The 12,392-nt window shown below is 41.0% G+C and overlaps 1 protein-coding gene across 4 annotated transcripts in view; it reads left to right on the top strand.

Moving 5' to 3' along the window:
- Positions 1–12,392, top strand: part of CTPS1 (CTP synthase 1) — a 46,554-nt gene that overhangs the window by 4,028 nt on the left and 30,134 nt on the right. For 2 of the 4 annotated variants that reach the window (XM_089482818.1, XM_089482819.1), the window contains exons 3-9: positions 1,075–1,245; positions 2,196–2,296; positions 2,985–3,101; positions 5,029–5,112; positions 5,583–5,663; positions 7,512–7,663; positions 9,854–9,986. In XM_089482818.1, the coding sequence (XP_089338944.1) occupies positions 1,075–1,245; positions 2,196–2,296; positions 2,985–3,101; positions 5,029–5,112; positions 5,583–5,663; positions 7,512–7,663; positions 9,854–9,986 (839 nt within the window). The remainder of the gene's footprint in view (positions 1–1,074; positions 1,246–2,195; positions 2,297–2,984; positions 3,102–5,028; positions 5,113–5,582; positions 5,664–7,511; positions 7,664–9,853; positions 9,987–12,392) is intronic. The other 2 variants (XM_089482820.1, XM_089482822.1) reach the window with 2 other exon arrangements.

The following is a 12,392-nucleotide window of genomic DNA, read 5'->3' as shown; positions in this document are numbered from 1 at the left end:
AGTAAGCTCCCTCCTACATCTGAATTTCAACTGTAGTGGACAGGTAAAGGCAAATGTGTTCTGTCTCATCTCCCATGCCAGTGCCTGATGTGGTGTGGTTGCGCTTTTTGCATTGGCAACATCTCTAAAATCACAAGGGAACAGCACCCTTAGTTGACCCATGGAGCTTCACATTATATTAACCACAGAAGCAAACACTTCATTTTTAGGAATGGATTGGTGCTGAGGAAATTTGCGGCAGATATAAAACTACACTCGTCCCTCCCCTTTCACGGCCTTGGCAGTTGTGGTTTCGATCATTTGGAAAGCCAAGGCTGCAGCTCCCTTCCTTCCTTACCAGAGGCACCTTTCCCCTGGCGCTGGGGCCTAAATCTGGACTCACTTTCCTAGCAGCATTTGGGGCCCAGCGTCCACATGGCCAAGCCCCCTTCACCGCAGGCAATTGATGCATCACATGCCCATCGGCTGCAGCGGAGGGCGCGGGGCATGCGCACACTGTGCTCCGAGCGCTGCTGGGAAAGTGAGTCCCGATGGCGGCCTGGGCCGATTATTGGCACCACTGCTGGGGGGGGGAAGATGCCAAGAAGGGAGGGATGGAGGGAGTTTCGCAAATAAAAACGGTTTCCGTTGAGAGTTGCTCTGGTACTATAGGAAACATGCTTTGGCACATTCATGCACCAGAATAGTGAGGACTGTTGAGCTTTATATGTATGAATAGTTTTTCTGTAAGCAGGCTTAAGAATCAGGTGATTGTAAAGGTTATGAAATCTCTCTTTCTCTCTCTCTCTCTCTCTCTCTCTCTCTCTCTCTCTCTCTGTGAACTAATTGGGAAGGTATGATATATTGGGATCCTCTAGTTAGGGAATTGGGTGTGAGTACAGTATATCAAGTGTTGTATATATGGCCTGAAGAGTGATTCCCCAAACATTGAACCACCTAGAATCACCTTGTCTTTGTGGTCATGGGAAACAAATGGGATGCCGACAGTGTTCTCAGCGGATTATATGTGACCTAGAGAAGAAGATGGCAGCTGCATTTAAGCAAATCTCATCTCTGAATGTAACTTTTTTTTAGGTGAGGTGTTTGTGTTGGATGATGGAGGGGAAGTGGATTTGGATCTGGGTAACTATGAACGTTTTCTCGATATTCGGCTCACAAAAGATAATAACCTGACAACAGGGAAGATCTATCAGCATGTTATCAACAAAGAAAGAAAAGGAGACTACTTGGGCAAAACTGTTCAAGGTAAAATTCTGGAAATGGAGTTCTCACTGTTGGGAAAATGTCCATAATATCAGTATCTTTAGTATTTTTATGTGCTTCATTTTATTTGCACAACAAAACTAATTACAGTGGGCCCTTGTTATCTTAGTTCCAGGACCCTCATGGATAACAAAATCCATGGATGGTTGAGTCCCAGTAATTACAATGGCATAGGAAAATGTTGTCACTTATATAAAATAGAAAATTAAGGTTTGCTATTTGGAATTTATACTTCTTTGGTATATTTTCAAGCCCTGGATGCTTGAATCCATGTATAAAAAATCCTTGGATAAGGAGGGCCCACTGTATTAGTTTTTTTTTACATAGGCAGTGATATTGTTTTCATAATTGATAGCGGTGTATAGTACTTTGCTTTTACTTTTTTATTGAAAATAGCGGCGGTCGCCCCTCCGCAGATATTCGAGGGCGCGGATCCCAGGGGCAACAGTATATGGCTACACTTACACATTCTGCATACATGTATAGAACTATGGCTTATTGTTCATGAGCAGCATGCCGGTTTGCACAGCTGAGTGGCTCTTGCCTGGCTATTCCCTGTAGCAGAAAAGCCGAATAAATCATAAACATTTGGGACCAGCAAAACAGTGTTACAATTCTAGTTTACCATTCCCTTGAGTAACCTGAGTATAAAGCTAGGGAAAGTTACAGACTGTGCAGTTTGATATTTTTCCAATAACATAGTCTTCTTGTTTTATAAAATGTTTAAGGTTGAGGCATAAACTGAGGCTTCAGCCCTATTAAGTGCAAGTCTCAACAAATGGATATCAGCTAATAGGGTTATGCTGAGATTGACAAAATTCTGTGCTGGGATATGGAGCCAGTGAAGCTCATGAACGTAACCGCAAGAGACTGATGTAATTAAAAGTTTTAGTTCCAGAAATAGGCAAGTATTCTTCTTGTTTGTTTTGCAGTTGTACCCCACATTACAGATGCAATTCAAGAGTGGGTAATGAGACAGGTACGAATCCCTGTAGATGAGGATGGAGTAGAACCTCAGGTCTGTGTGATTGAGGTTGGTATCTATTGTTTGCTGTGTCTGTTGCAATGGTTAGGTATCACCTTCAGAAATATCAGGTATCAATGTGAATACTCTATTCGGAGTTCTTATAGGGATGCTTGAGTCCGTCAGCAGCCACTCAGATTTATTGCTCATCCAGCTAATTTTCTGTGAAGAAGATACTTGCTTATGATCCAAGAGAACATAAAAAAGTTGGAAAGAACAAATACTGGTTTAGTAGAACTGGAAGTATGAAAGTGTCAGGAACCAATTTGCTCTAGATCAGTGGTCTGCAAACTGTGCCCTTTAAGAGATTTTGAACTTCAGCTCCCAGAAGCCTCAGCCATGTTGGCCAATAGTCTGGGATTCTGGGAGCTGAAGTCCAAAATCCCTTAAAGAGCACAGTTTGGGAACCACTGCTCTAAATTACCATTATTTGACGGGCTGAAAAAAAGTAGAAAATAGCTTTCCTTGGATCCAGACTGGTTTAAATGAATTTTGGATCCGTTTCAAATGAACAGGATTTAAGTACAAATTGGTCTGGATTACATCCTGTGGTTTTTGTCTTCTAGAATATTCTAAAATGAACCTTCTGACCCTTTTGAACAGTGACTTGATTTGACTATGTTGTCTCAAAATAGTGCCATAATTAATATATTGTCTCAAAATAGTACCGTAATTAATTCAGATATCTGTGTTTTAGCTTGGAGGGACAGTAGGAGATATTGAAAGCATGCCCTTCATTGAAGCCTTCCGTCAATTTCAATTCAAAGTCAAGCGAGAAAACTTTTGTAATATTCATGTCAGTCTTGTGCCACAGGTAAGGCTCAGCAAAAACGTTTAAGTATATGGTTGTGTTTGTTGTTTCTAATGCCTTTGCGCCCAAGGGTGTATTGAAAGGACTTCTGAGCATTTGAGTTAGAGTTGAAAACAGTTCTTTAACTTGTGGGTGAATTTGCAAAAGAATTGTGTTTACTGTTGAGGTGATTAGAATTGCATCCTTAGACATTGACAATTAAGAATCTGCATATATGGAAAATAGACATAAAAGCAAACACTACCATATATACTCGACTATAAGTTGTAAGTCAGGGGCAGGTTTGGGGGCCAAAATTATGAATTTTAATATGACTTTTGGATAAATTGAGGCTAACGTTTAGGGACATATAACAGCTTCTAAAAGATGTAGAAAAGGAAAACAATGCCAAAGAACTTACAAAATTCCAGCAGGCATAACTGTTTATGCTCACATTAAAGGCTGGATGGATAAGAGAGTAGAGGGAGGCCAGTGCTTCCAGGATAAATTACACTCCTCTTTCACCAAGGGATGGTTCCTGTATTTAAATAAGAGTTAAGGTACAATACTTACATTGCAATGGGGATAAGTCAACTAAGTTTTTTGGGTCAATTTTTTGACTTAAATTTCTGGACTTATACAGTAAATAAAATGTAATATTATTGGTGGTTAGATGTACATTGTGAAATACAAAAACTAAGTTGTTTGTCTTAAATTGCATAGGAGAAACAAGCTGACTTTACCAGGTTGTGAAATATGCTTGCGCATTGGAAAGCAGCTCTATGGATGGTATCCTGTCAGATACCTGTCTGGCCACTGCTGGAAGGTATCTGTCACTGGAATGGGGTGAGGGTGATTTCCAGCAGTTACCCCAACCCTGTACAGCACTCCTCCCATGTCACCCTCTATACCTTTTGGAAAGATTCTTCAGATTTCCTGGAGCACATTTTGAAATGTCTGTGAACAAGCATTATAGGTTTGCCTTAGGATTGTCATAAGCTGGAAACAGTGTGAAGGCTCACAACAACGACAGCAACACTGCCTGCTGACTGTATATAGAGTTTCATGTTTGGCCTATCACATACCAAGTGGCTACTCCATTTTGATACTCATTACTATGCTGAAGCTTTACAATCCTACGCAGGAGTGGGCAAATTCTTGGTGTTTGGGGGCTGCCCTTGGACCCCAGAGAGCCCCCTCTACCATCACTTCCCCCATTTCCCTCTCTGCACCACTCACTTCCCGTTTCCGCCCCCCCCCCCCCCGGGACAAAAAATAACGAGTCATGCTTCTGGGGGGCAGATAGAATAATTTGGGGCTGTGCCTAAAAAGAGCCCCCAGATGGCATTCTGCCTCCCAAGTATTCTTTGGTACTTGGGAGCGACAAAATGACTGAGGGATGCCTATGACTATCGTTTTGATTTTTGTACTGTACCCTTGCTACATGGGAATCAATCCTAGTAGATATAATGAGACTTTCTTTAAAATGTAGGCCTGCACTTTTAGTAAAATTAAACTTAAAGAACGATGGCAGCAGTGATACCTTCTTTTACTTTGATTTTAATGAATCAGTTTAGCAGAGCCTCACTTGTATGAACATTCTTTTTATATGCCAAATAAAGACCGTATTATAGTCTTGAACAACATTTTTTCTTAGGTGTATAGTCTTTTGAAACTGTGTCTGGTCACAGTGTTCAAATTAAAATTTGATTATATAATAGTGTTTTTAACCAATACAAAATGCTGTTTCTTTCTCTTTTGTTTTTGCCTGTTTTTGCCTGATGTTTTCCCCTTAAGTAAGCATTTAATGAAAAGGTTATTAAAATAAGAATGAATTATTGTAGAGATTTATTGTGGTGCAAAATAGTTTTATGTTCTGTGGTTTTATGTTCTAATAGCTTATGTTCTGACAGCATGTTGGCACAAATATTTATTCACACTTGTCCACTAGCCGAGTTCTACAGGGGAACAAAAGACAAAGCCCACACAGAACAGTGTTCGCGAACTTCGGGGCCTTGGTCTTTCACCAGATCTGGTAAGTTTTTATATAACGTAAGGAAACTCTGCACTGGATTTACAGACTTTTTGTTAACAAAGGCCTTAGCATTGAAGGTATTGTGACTACAGCTGTGTAGCTGTTTGCTGAAGCTAAAATACCTAATTTAGGCCTGTTACAGACTGCCAAAATAAAGCTGCTTCAGGTCTCTTTGGAGGTATGCTATTTAAATGATGGATCCATCCTAAGAATCTGGAAGCTGCACCAAAGCTGAACTCCAGTGCTTAGGAATGGAGTGTGGCTTTGGCGCGACCTCCGGACTCTTAGGACCCATGCATCATTTAAATAGCATACCTCCAAAGAGACTCGAAGCAGCTTTATTTTGGCAGTCTGTAACAGGCCTTAGTTGCTGCATAATTTAATTGATTGCTAAAATGAAATTAAAGCTTAGATTTAAGCTTGCTGCAGTGTGAGTCTGACAATTTTGCCATCACTGTTTTCTTTACTAGATTGTGTGCCGATGTTCTACCCCTCTAGATACCTCAGTAAAAGAGAAGATTTCCATGTTTTGCCATGTAGAACCAGAACAGGTAAAAATGAAAATCATTTATTAGCATTAAAACATACGTTTTTGTCAGAGTTTTGTTATTTATTATTTACCTATTTAGAGTATTTATATCCCACTTTTCAGTCACAGAGGACCTCAGAGGGTCTTAGAGGTAAAGTCAAAGGCGTTCATGGCCGGTATCCGTGGTTTTTGTGGGGTTTTTGTGGGGCTCTGTGAATGCCATGTTCTAGAAGAGTTTCTTCCTGACGTTTTGCAAGCAGCATCTGTGGCTGGCATCTTCAGAGAATGTTCAGAGAACCACTCATTTTCTTACAGTGACAAAGTGGCTTTCGATCTGTAAAAGTTATTGTGATGTATTTCAGTGTGTGAAAATTCTTCTTTTTTAATGGATCTGCCCATCCCAATTTTTTTCATGACCTCAAATTTTCTGTAAACATTACATCTTTGGTCTCCACTAGCACAGACACATTGAATAAGTAAAACATACCATATATACTCAACTATAAATCGATTTCATGTATAAGTCGAGGGCAGGTTTTGGGTACAAAATGATGGATTTTGACATGACCCATGGATAAAACTTAGATGCATATAACAAAGGATCTGAAGGATGAAGCAAAGGAAAACAATGCCAAAAAATGTACACAATTCTAGGAGCATGTTTTTGCTCCCACTAAAGGCTGTATAGATGGGTGAATAGAGCGTGGCCAGTGCTTCCAGGACAGATTTACTCTTGCTTATCACCAGGCGATGATTCCTTTTTAAAATAAGAGTTAAAGTACCATACTTACATTGATTCATGGATAAGTCGACTCAGGTTTTTTGGGTCAATATTTTGACTAAAATTTCTAGACTTGTGCGTGACTTTATACAGTACCTAAGTGTTGACTTACCAGAATCTATTGATTCATTGGGTTTCCTTTGTCTCAGAGTAATGGTGGGATTGAAGCCACACACATACACACAAAAATACTTGGTTCCACCAAGCTAGCAGATCTTCGGATCTCAGCTATTAACACTGAATCTATTCTGATCTCTTTCAGATTTTTCATGTTTGAAGTTAGATGTTAGAATAAGGACACTGAGAGTGGAGTATGGCAGTCAGTTGTAGTTCAGCATCTGAGTTCAAGAAAGATGTGCAAATGATGTAATGACTGTAAATGCGTTGAAGTTTTGTTCAAGTACCTCATGTGTCATAGCATGTACACTATTTCTGATGTGGGCTCTTCACTCATCTGCATAGCTTCATCCTGAAACCTTGGTCTGGACTCTGCTGATCTGTATACATTGTTTGTTGTCTGGCAGTATCTCCCCTAACACATATCCTAAAACATTTCAATTGGCAAAACTTCTATCACTTTCACAATATATTTTAACCAGAGTATCATGTCTGGCCTGCAGGTGTGATGATTCTGACACAGTGAATGTCTTTACTAGCAGCTAGCATAGTCCTCTGGGTTTTACTCTTACTAAGTAAACCCACAAGGGAGTGAGTCACTGTGAGTCTTTGTAGTAGCTTTCCTGGACACAAGGAAAAAAATAATTATGTTAACATCTCTGTTTCAAGATTATTTGCTTTATGCTGGCAGCTGGTATAATTATTTTAAATTATTTTAAAAGCAGCCAAGGTGAGCCAATAAAGACTGAAATGTTCTTTACATTGAAATACAATACTGTTTGCTATGATGGGAATGGCAAGACCTTATGCTAGATCAGAGCATTTTATGCAACACATATTTTGTACGTAATCAGGTAAGAAAAGGTTATATTTACATCGAGCAACGTTTTGACATTATAGTTGTTTGTACATTGTTAATGAATACTGTAAACTTGACAGCAAGACTTTTCTGCTTTTTAAATCATTAAACAGGTCATTTGTGTTCATGACGTCTCTTCAATCTATCGGGTGCCTCTTTTGCTAGAGGAACAAGGAGTGGTGGATTATTTTCGTCACAGGCTTGACCTTCCCATTGAAAAACAGCCCAGGAGAATGCTAATGAAGTGGAAGGAGATGGCAGACAGGTGGGCTTCATGATCGAAATAGACATGCGATTCTGCTTGCTCTATTTATTACCCGAAGGGCAGTTGTGAGGAAAGCTTATTCCTTTAGCTCTCCTAAACTCCATCTTTTAGTCTTAATCTGGGGGAAAGGTGGAATTTAAATTTAAAAAAATAAATCAGTGATGGAGGATATTCTACTGATAGTTAACATGGGCAAATTATTTGAAACTCAGTTATACATGTGTATATTGGGTCGTGTATATCTGCATTGTTAATTTTTTAGTCGAACCAAACAGGGTTTTCTGGGGCTGAGTGTATCTAACTCACCGGAGGTGGATTTCCATGGCCAGGTGAGGTATCAGACCATCATCTCTGGAGTTGTAGTCTAATGCTCAAGCCACTATATCACAGTGATTTTAAAGGATTTGAGAAGGTCGTGTCTGATTTCACACACAGTGTGCTTGTCATTATCATGTTTTGAGCCGGAACATGCCTCCCCCCCTTCTCTTTGTATTTTGAAGTTTGATTCAAATATAACAATAAGTTATGATATACTAAAACTAGAAGGTTCAGAGGGAGAACTGTATTTTGCTAAAACTGAACATGACAGCCAATTATGGTTTTGTCATATTGATTCCTATATGGGGCATAACATTTGATCTTATGGTTTACTCTGACAGAAGAAATGCTGATGGATTAATTTACTGTAGTTCAAATATTTCTTGACTGTATTAAGTCTGTACCCATTTATAAGGAAAGAGGACCTACTAAACTGATTTAAATTTACTTTTGAGTAAACATTAATGGAATGTTGTTTTATTCACGTAGTTAAACATAAATAAGTAATAAAATGTATTTATTAATACATTTACTGTATTTTCTGGCATATAAGACTACTTTTTAACCCAAGAAAATCTTCTCAAAAGTCGGGGGTCGTCTTATAGGGCAGGTGCTGAAACTCCTGAGACAGACTGGAGAATCTGCGGCCGCTGCATATGGTGGGGGGAGCTAAAAAATGGCCGCGGCCACATCCCCACTGTATGCGACGATCGTATGAAAGCAGCTACCGCTCTGATAGTCTTGGAGACAGGGAAGGCTGGGCAGGCAGGGAGAGCTGACCAGTCCAAGCAGGCTTTGTATACAACAAGGTTTCCGGCTAAGTGCCTGCATGTCATTTGAATTAAAATTACCATGTTGAAATCAAATCTGATGTTTTTTTTAATTTTTATTTGGTGTGCGTTGGAAGAGGGGTAGTCTTATCCAGTGAGTATATCCCAAACTCTATATTTTAACTGGAAAAGTTGGGGGGTCGTCTTATATGCCCAGTTGTCTTATACGCCGGAAAATACGGTGTGTGCGCGTGCGTGTATCATATAATGGATATAATATAAATAAATTATTATTATTATTATTATTATTATTATTATTAATATAAATCATAAATAAATAACATATTTTGCAAAGGCATAAAGACTATCTGCACACACAAAGTGAGATGGTAGGAATCCTGGAGAGAACAGTGCACTCTTCGATGTCAGACTGTCGCTGGAGGAACGATTTTGAATTCTCTTTTTTTCACACCTCCCAAAACCCAAGAACAACTAGCGGAGAATGGAAACAAGTCCTGCTCTGGCTTATTTGCTGTGGTGCTTTTTATTTTGGAGAGAGCTTTTAATGTAGAGCAGGGAGAGCCTTTAATGTGCGTACGAGGACATTTTGGAGCATTTAAAAATGTTATATTACTGTTTTTTGTTTTTTTTAAAAAAATCAGGAATCCCTAAGGACACAAAAATGTATCTATGGCCTGTTCCAGACTGCCAAAATAAAGCTGCTTTGGGTCTCTTTGGAGCTATGCTATTTAAATGATGCATGGGTCCTAAGAGTCCAGAGGTCGCGCCAAAGCCACACTCCATTCCTGAGCACTGGAGTGCAGCTTTGGTACAGCTTTCGGATTCTTAGGATGCATGCATCATTTAAACAGCATACCTCCAAAGAGACCCGAAGCAGCTTTATTTTGGCAGTCTGTAACAGGCCTTAGGAAACCACATTTTCTCCACTGCATTGTAAAAGAGCATTAAAAAACGGATCACCTCACCCTTCATAAATCTCTGAATGTGTCTGCATCAGACCTGTTAAATTAATATAAATCTTAGTTCATGTTCCTGAACTTTAAACGTGTTGTATATTGTGTTTGTGTATGTGTGAATACAGATATGACCGTTTATTGGAGACCTGCTCTATTGCTCTTGTTGGCAAATACACCAAGTTTTCAGATTCCTATGCCTCTGTCATCAAAGCTTTGGAACATTCTGCTCTAGCTATCAACCACAAGCTTGAGATAAAGGTATGCTTTTCCACTGGCTCCACCAGAAACTGACTGTTGGAGTTGTATTTAAAGCTAAAAGTAGCAATTAATAGAACATTGTTTTGTATTTTTAGAGTGGTACAATCACTAACGTAGTGGTTTAGTGGCTAAGATGCCAGTTCTGATGATTGGAAGATCGTAGGATTGGCAGTTTGAGGCCCGAGTGCCGCATGGTGGGGTGAGCTCCTGTTACTAGTCCCTGTTTCTGCCAACCTAGCAGATCGAAAGCATGCAAATCCAAGGAGGTAAATAGGTACCATTTCTCAGTGGGAAGGTAAGAGTGTTCGGTGCAGTCTTGCTGTGGCCGCATGACCACAAGAGCAGTCCTCAGACAACCTCTTTGGCTTAATAACAGAGATGAGCACCACCCTTTAGTTGGTTATGACTACTTTATGTTTTAGACTAACAGCTACACTTTTCTGGGCTCATAGAGTGGCAGTGGAGGAGGCAAAGTAGCTGCCTGGTGTCAAGAGAATGGAGGGTCTGCTGGTTCAGAACAGCCTCATTCTCCAGTCCCTTGCCTTCAGATATTGGTACAGATGGTTTTCAAAGCTAGCCTTCCAGGAACACTCTGGCTCTGAAGACTCACCCAGACGTCAAGAACTGGACAGATCAGCTGCTCAGAGCCAGGAGCCACCTGCTCCCAATGACAACTGTTTCTGATTTCTCTCACCATTGTAGAACCCACTGTCTTTGTCCACCTGCTCCCTGTACTGGCATAGTAATAATAATAATAATAATATGTTTTATTTATAGACCGCTATTCCGCGATGATCATAGCGGTGTACAGTAAAATCGTTAATACAATAAAAATACAGTTAAAGGAGGGAGAAGTCTCATCCTTCAGGCAGTCCAAGATGTTGCTGGTCTGCCTGCTGGCTCCCTCTGAGGCCGAGATGACAGTTGAGGAGGGAGGGGCCTCTTCCTTCAGGCAGTCCAAGATGTTGCTGGTCTGCCTGATGGCTCCCTCTGAGGCCGAGATGACAGTTGAGGAGGGAGGGGCCTCTTCCTTCAGGCAGTCCAAGATGTTGCTGGTCTGCCTGATGGCTCCCTCTGAGGCCGAGATGACAGTTGAGGAGGGAGGGGCCTCTTCCTTCAGGCAGTCCAAGATGTTGCTGGGTCTGCCTGATGGCTCCCTCTGAGGCCGAGATGACAGTTGAGGAGGGAGGGGCCTCTTCCTTCAGGAAGTAGTAGTATAATCCTATAGTAGAACTATAGCGTTCTGGCCTTGCTTTTAATCCCCCTAATTGTGGAAAGATGTCCAGCTGGTACTTCTCTGCTTTGATTACAGAAAAGCCAGTACAGTGCAACCTCGCCTTACGCCTTACGTTCCACCCCCCCCCCCCCGGTGTAAGGTGGATTCTGCCTATACTGGAGCCCCATTCAAGTGAGTGGGGCTTATGTGTGTGGTGGTGCAGCGGCACGCGCCCTATTCATCTGAATGGGCTCTGCCGCCCCTTGTGCCCCTCGCGGCTTCACCGCACACGCTTAAATCCGCGTACAGCACACCTGCATATAACACGGGCGCACAGTATCTCCTTAATGGTGGTAATGAAGAATTCACCCTCTTACGCCTACCCTAAAATAATTTTTGTAGAAAATTAAGGAGTCTCCCTTTTGCTTAATGTGCTGTTCTCTTTTGTAATGGATGTCATTGACTCACTCATTCCACTGTCTTTGAAGGTCAGCTAATGTTTACTTCAAAAGTCAGCATGGTGCAGTAGTTTGAGAGTTGGACTATGACTATGGAGATCATGGTTCTAATCCTTTCTAATCCCATCCTCAGAGAGGATGGCAAAGGCAACTCCTCTCTGAACAAATCTTGCCAAGAAAACCCTGTGATAGGTTCACCTTAGGGTCATCGCAACTCAGAAATGACTTGAAGGCACGCAACAATAACATTTGCTTCTCTGGAAAGGTACAGAAGTCAGCTGGGGGAGTCACCGGAAGGCCTTTTCTGCCTATTTGGAGCGAGTGCGAGGAGCATAACCCAAACAACAGGATGTGGGGGTCTTATCTACTGGGAAATATCTCAAAGTTTACTTCACAAATTAACTCCAAAGATAAGGCTTGATAGCATCATGTTAGCATATTTCACAAACTCCAACACAGTTTCAACATAAATGTAAATGAGCTGTCTTTTTGCTGATTGTAATAGATCTTTGTGCTAGATATCTGTATTAGAAGCACTGGCACATTAGTGATTGTAAAGGTAAAGGTAGTCCTTTAAACTACATAAGCCTACATAAGGTAGACTACATAACCAACTGTAGGGGCAGTGCTCATCTCCGTTTTAAGCCAAAGAGCCAGCGTTGTCCGAGGACTGCTCCGGTGGCCATGTGGTCAGCATGCCGGCACCGAACCTTCCCACAGAGAAGTGGTACC

Source organism: Sceloporus occidentalis, unplaced genomic scaffold (genome assembly GCF_023333645.1).
Source record: "Sceloporus occidentalis isolate IW3139 unplaced genomic scaffold, rSceOcc1.0.p SCAF_20, whole genome shotgun sequence".
Lineage (NCBI taxonomy): Eukaryota > Metazoa > Chordata > Lepidosauria > Squamata > Phrynosomatidae > Sceloporus > Sceloporus occidentalis.
Note: the sequence above shows the minus strand (reverse complement) of the source record. Positions and strands in the feature narration are given on the sequence as shown.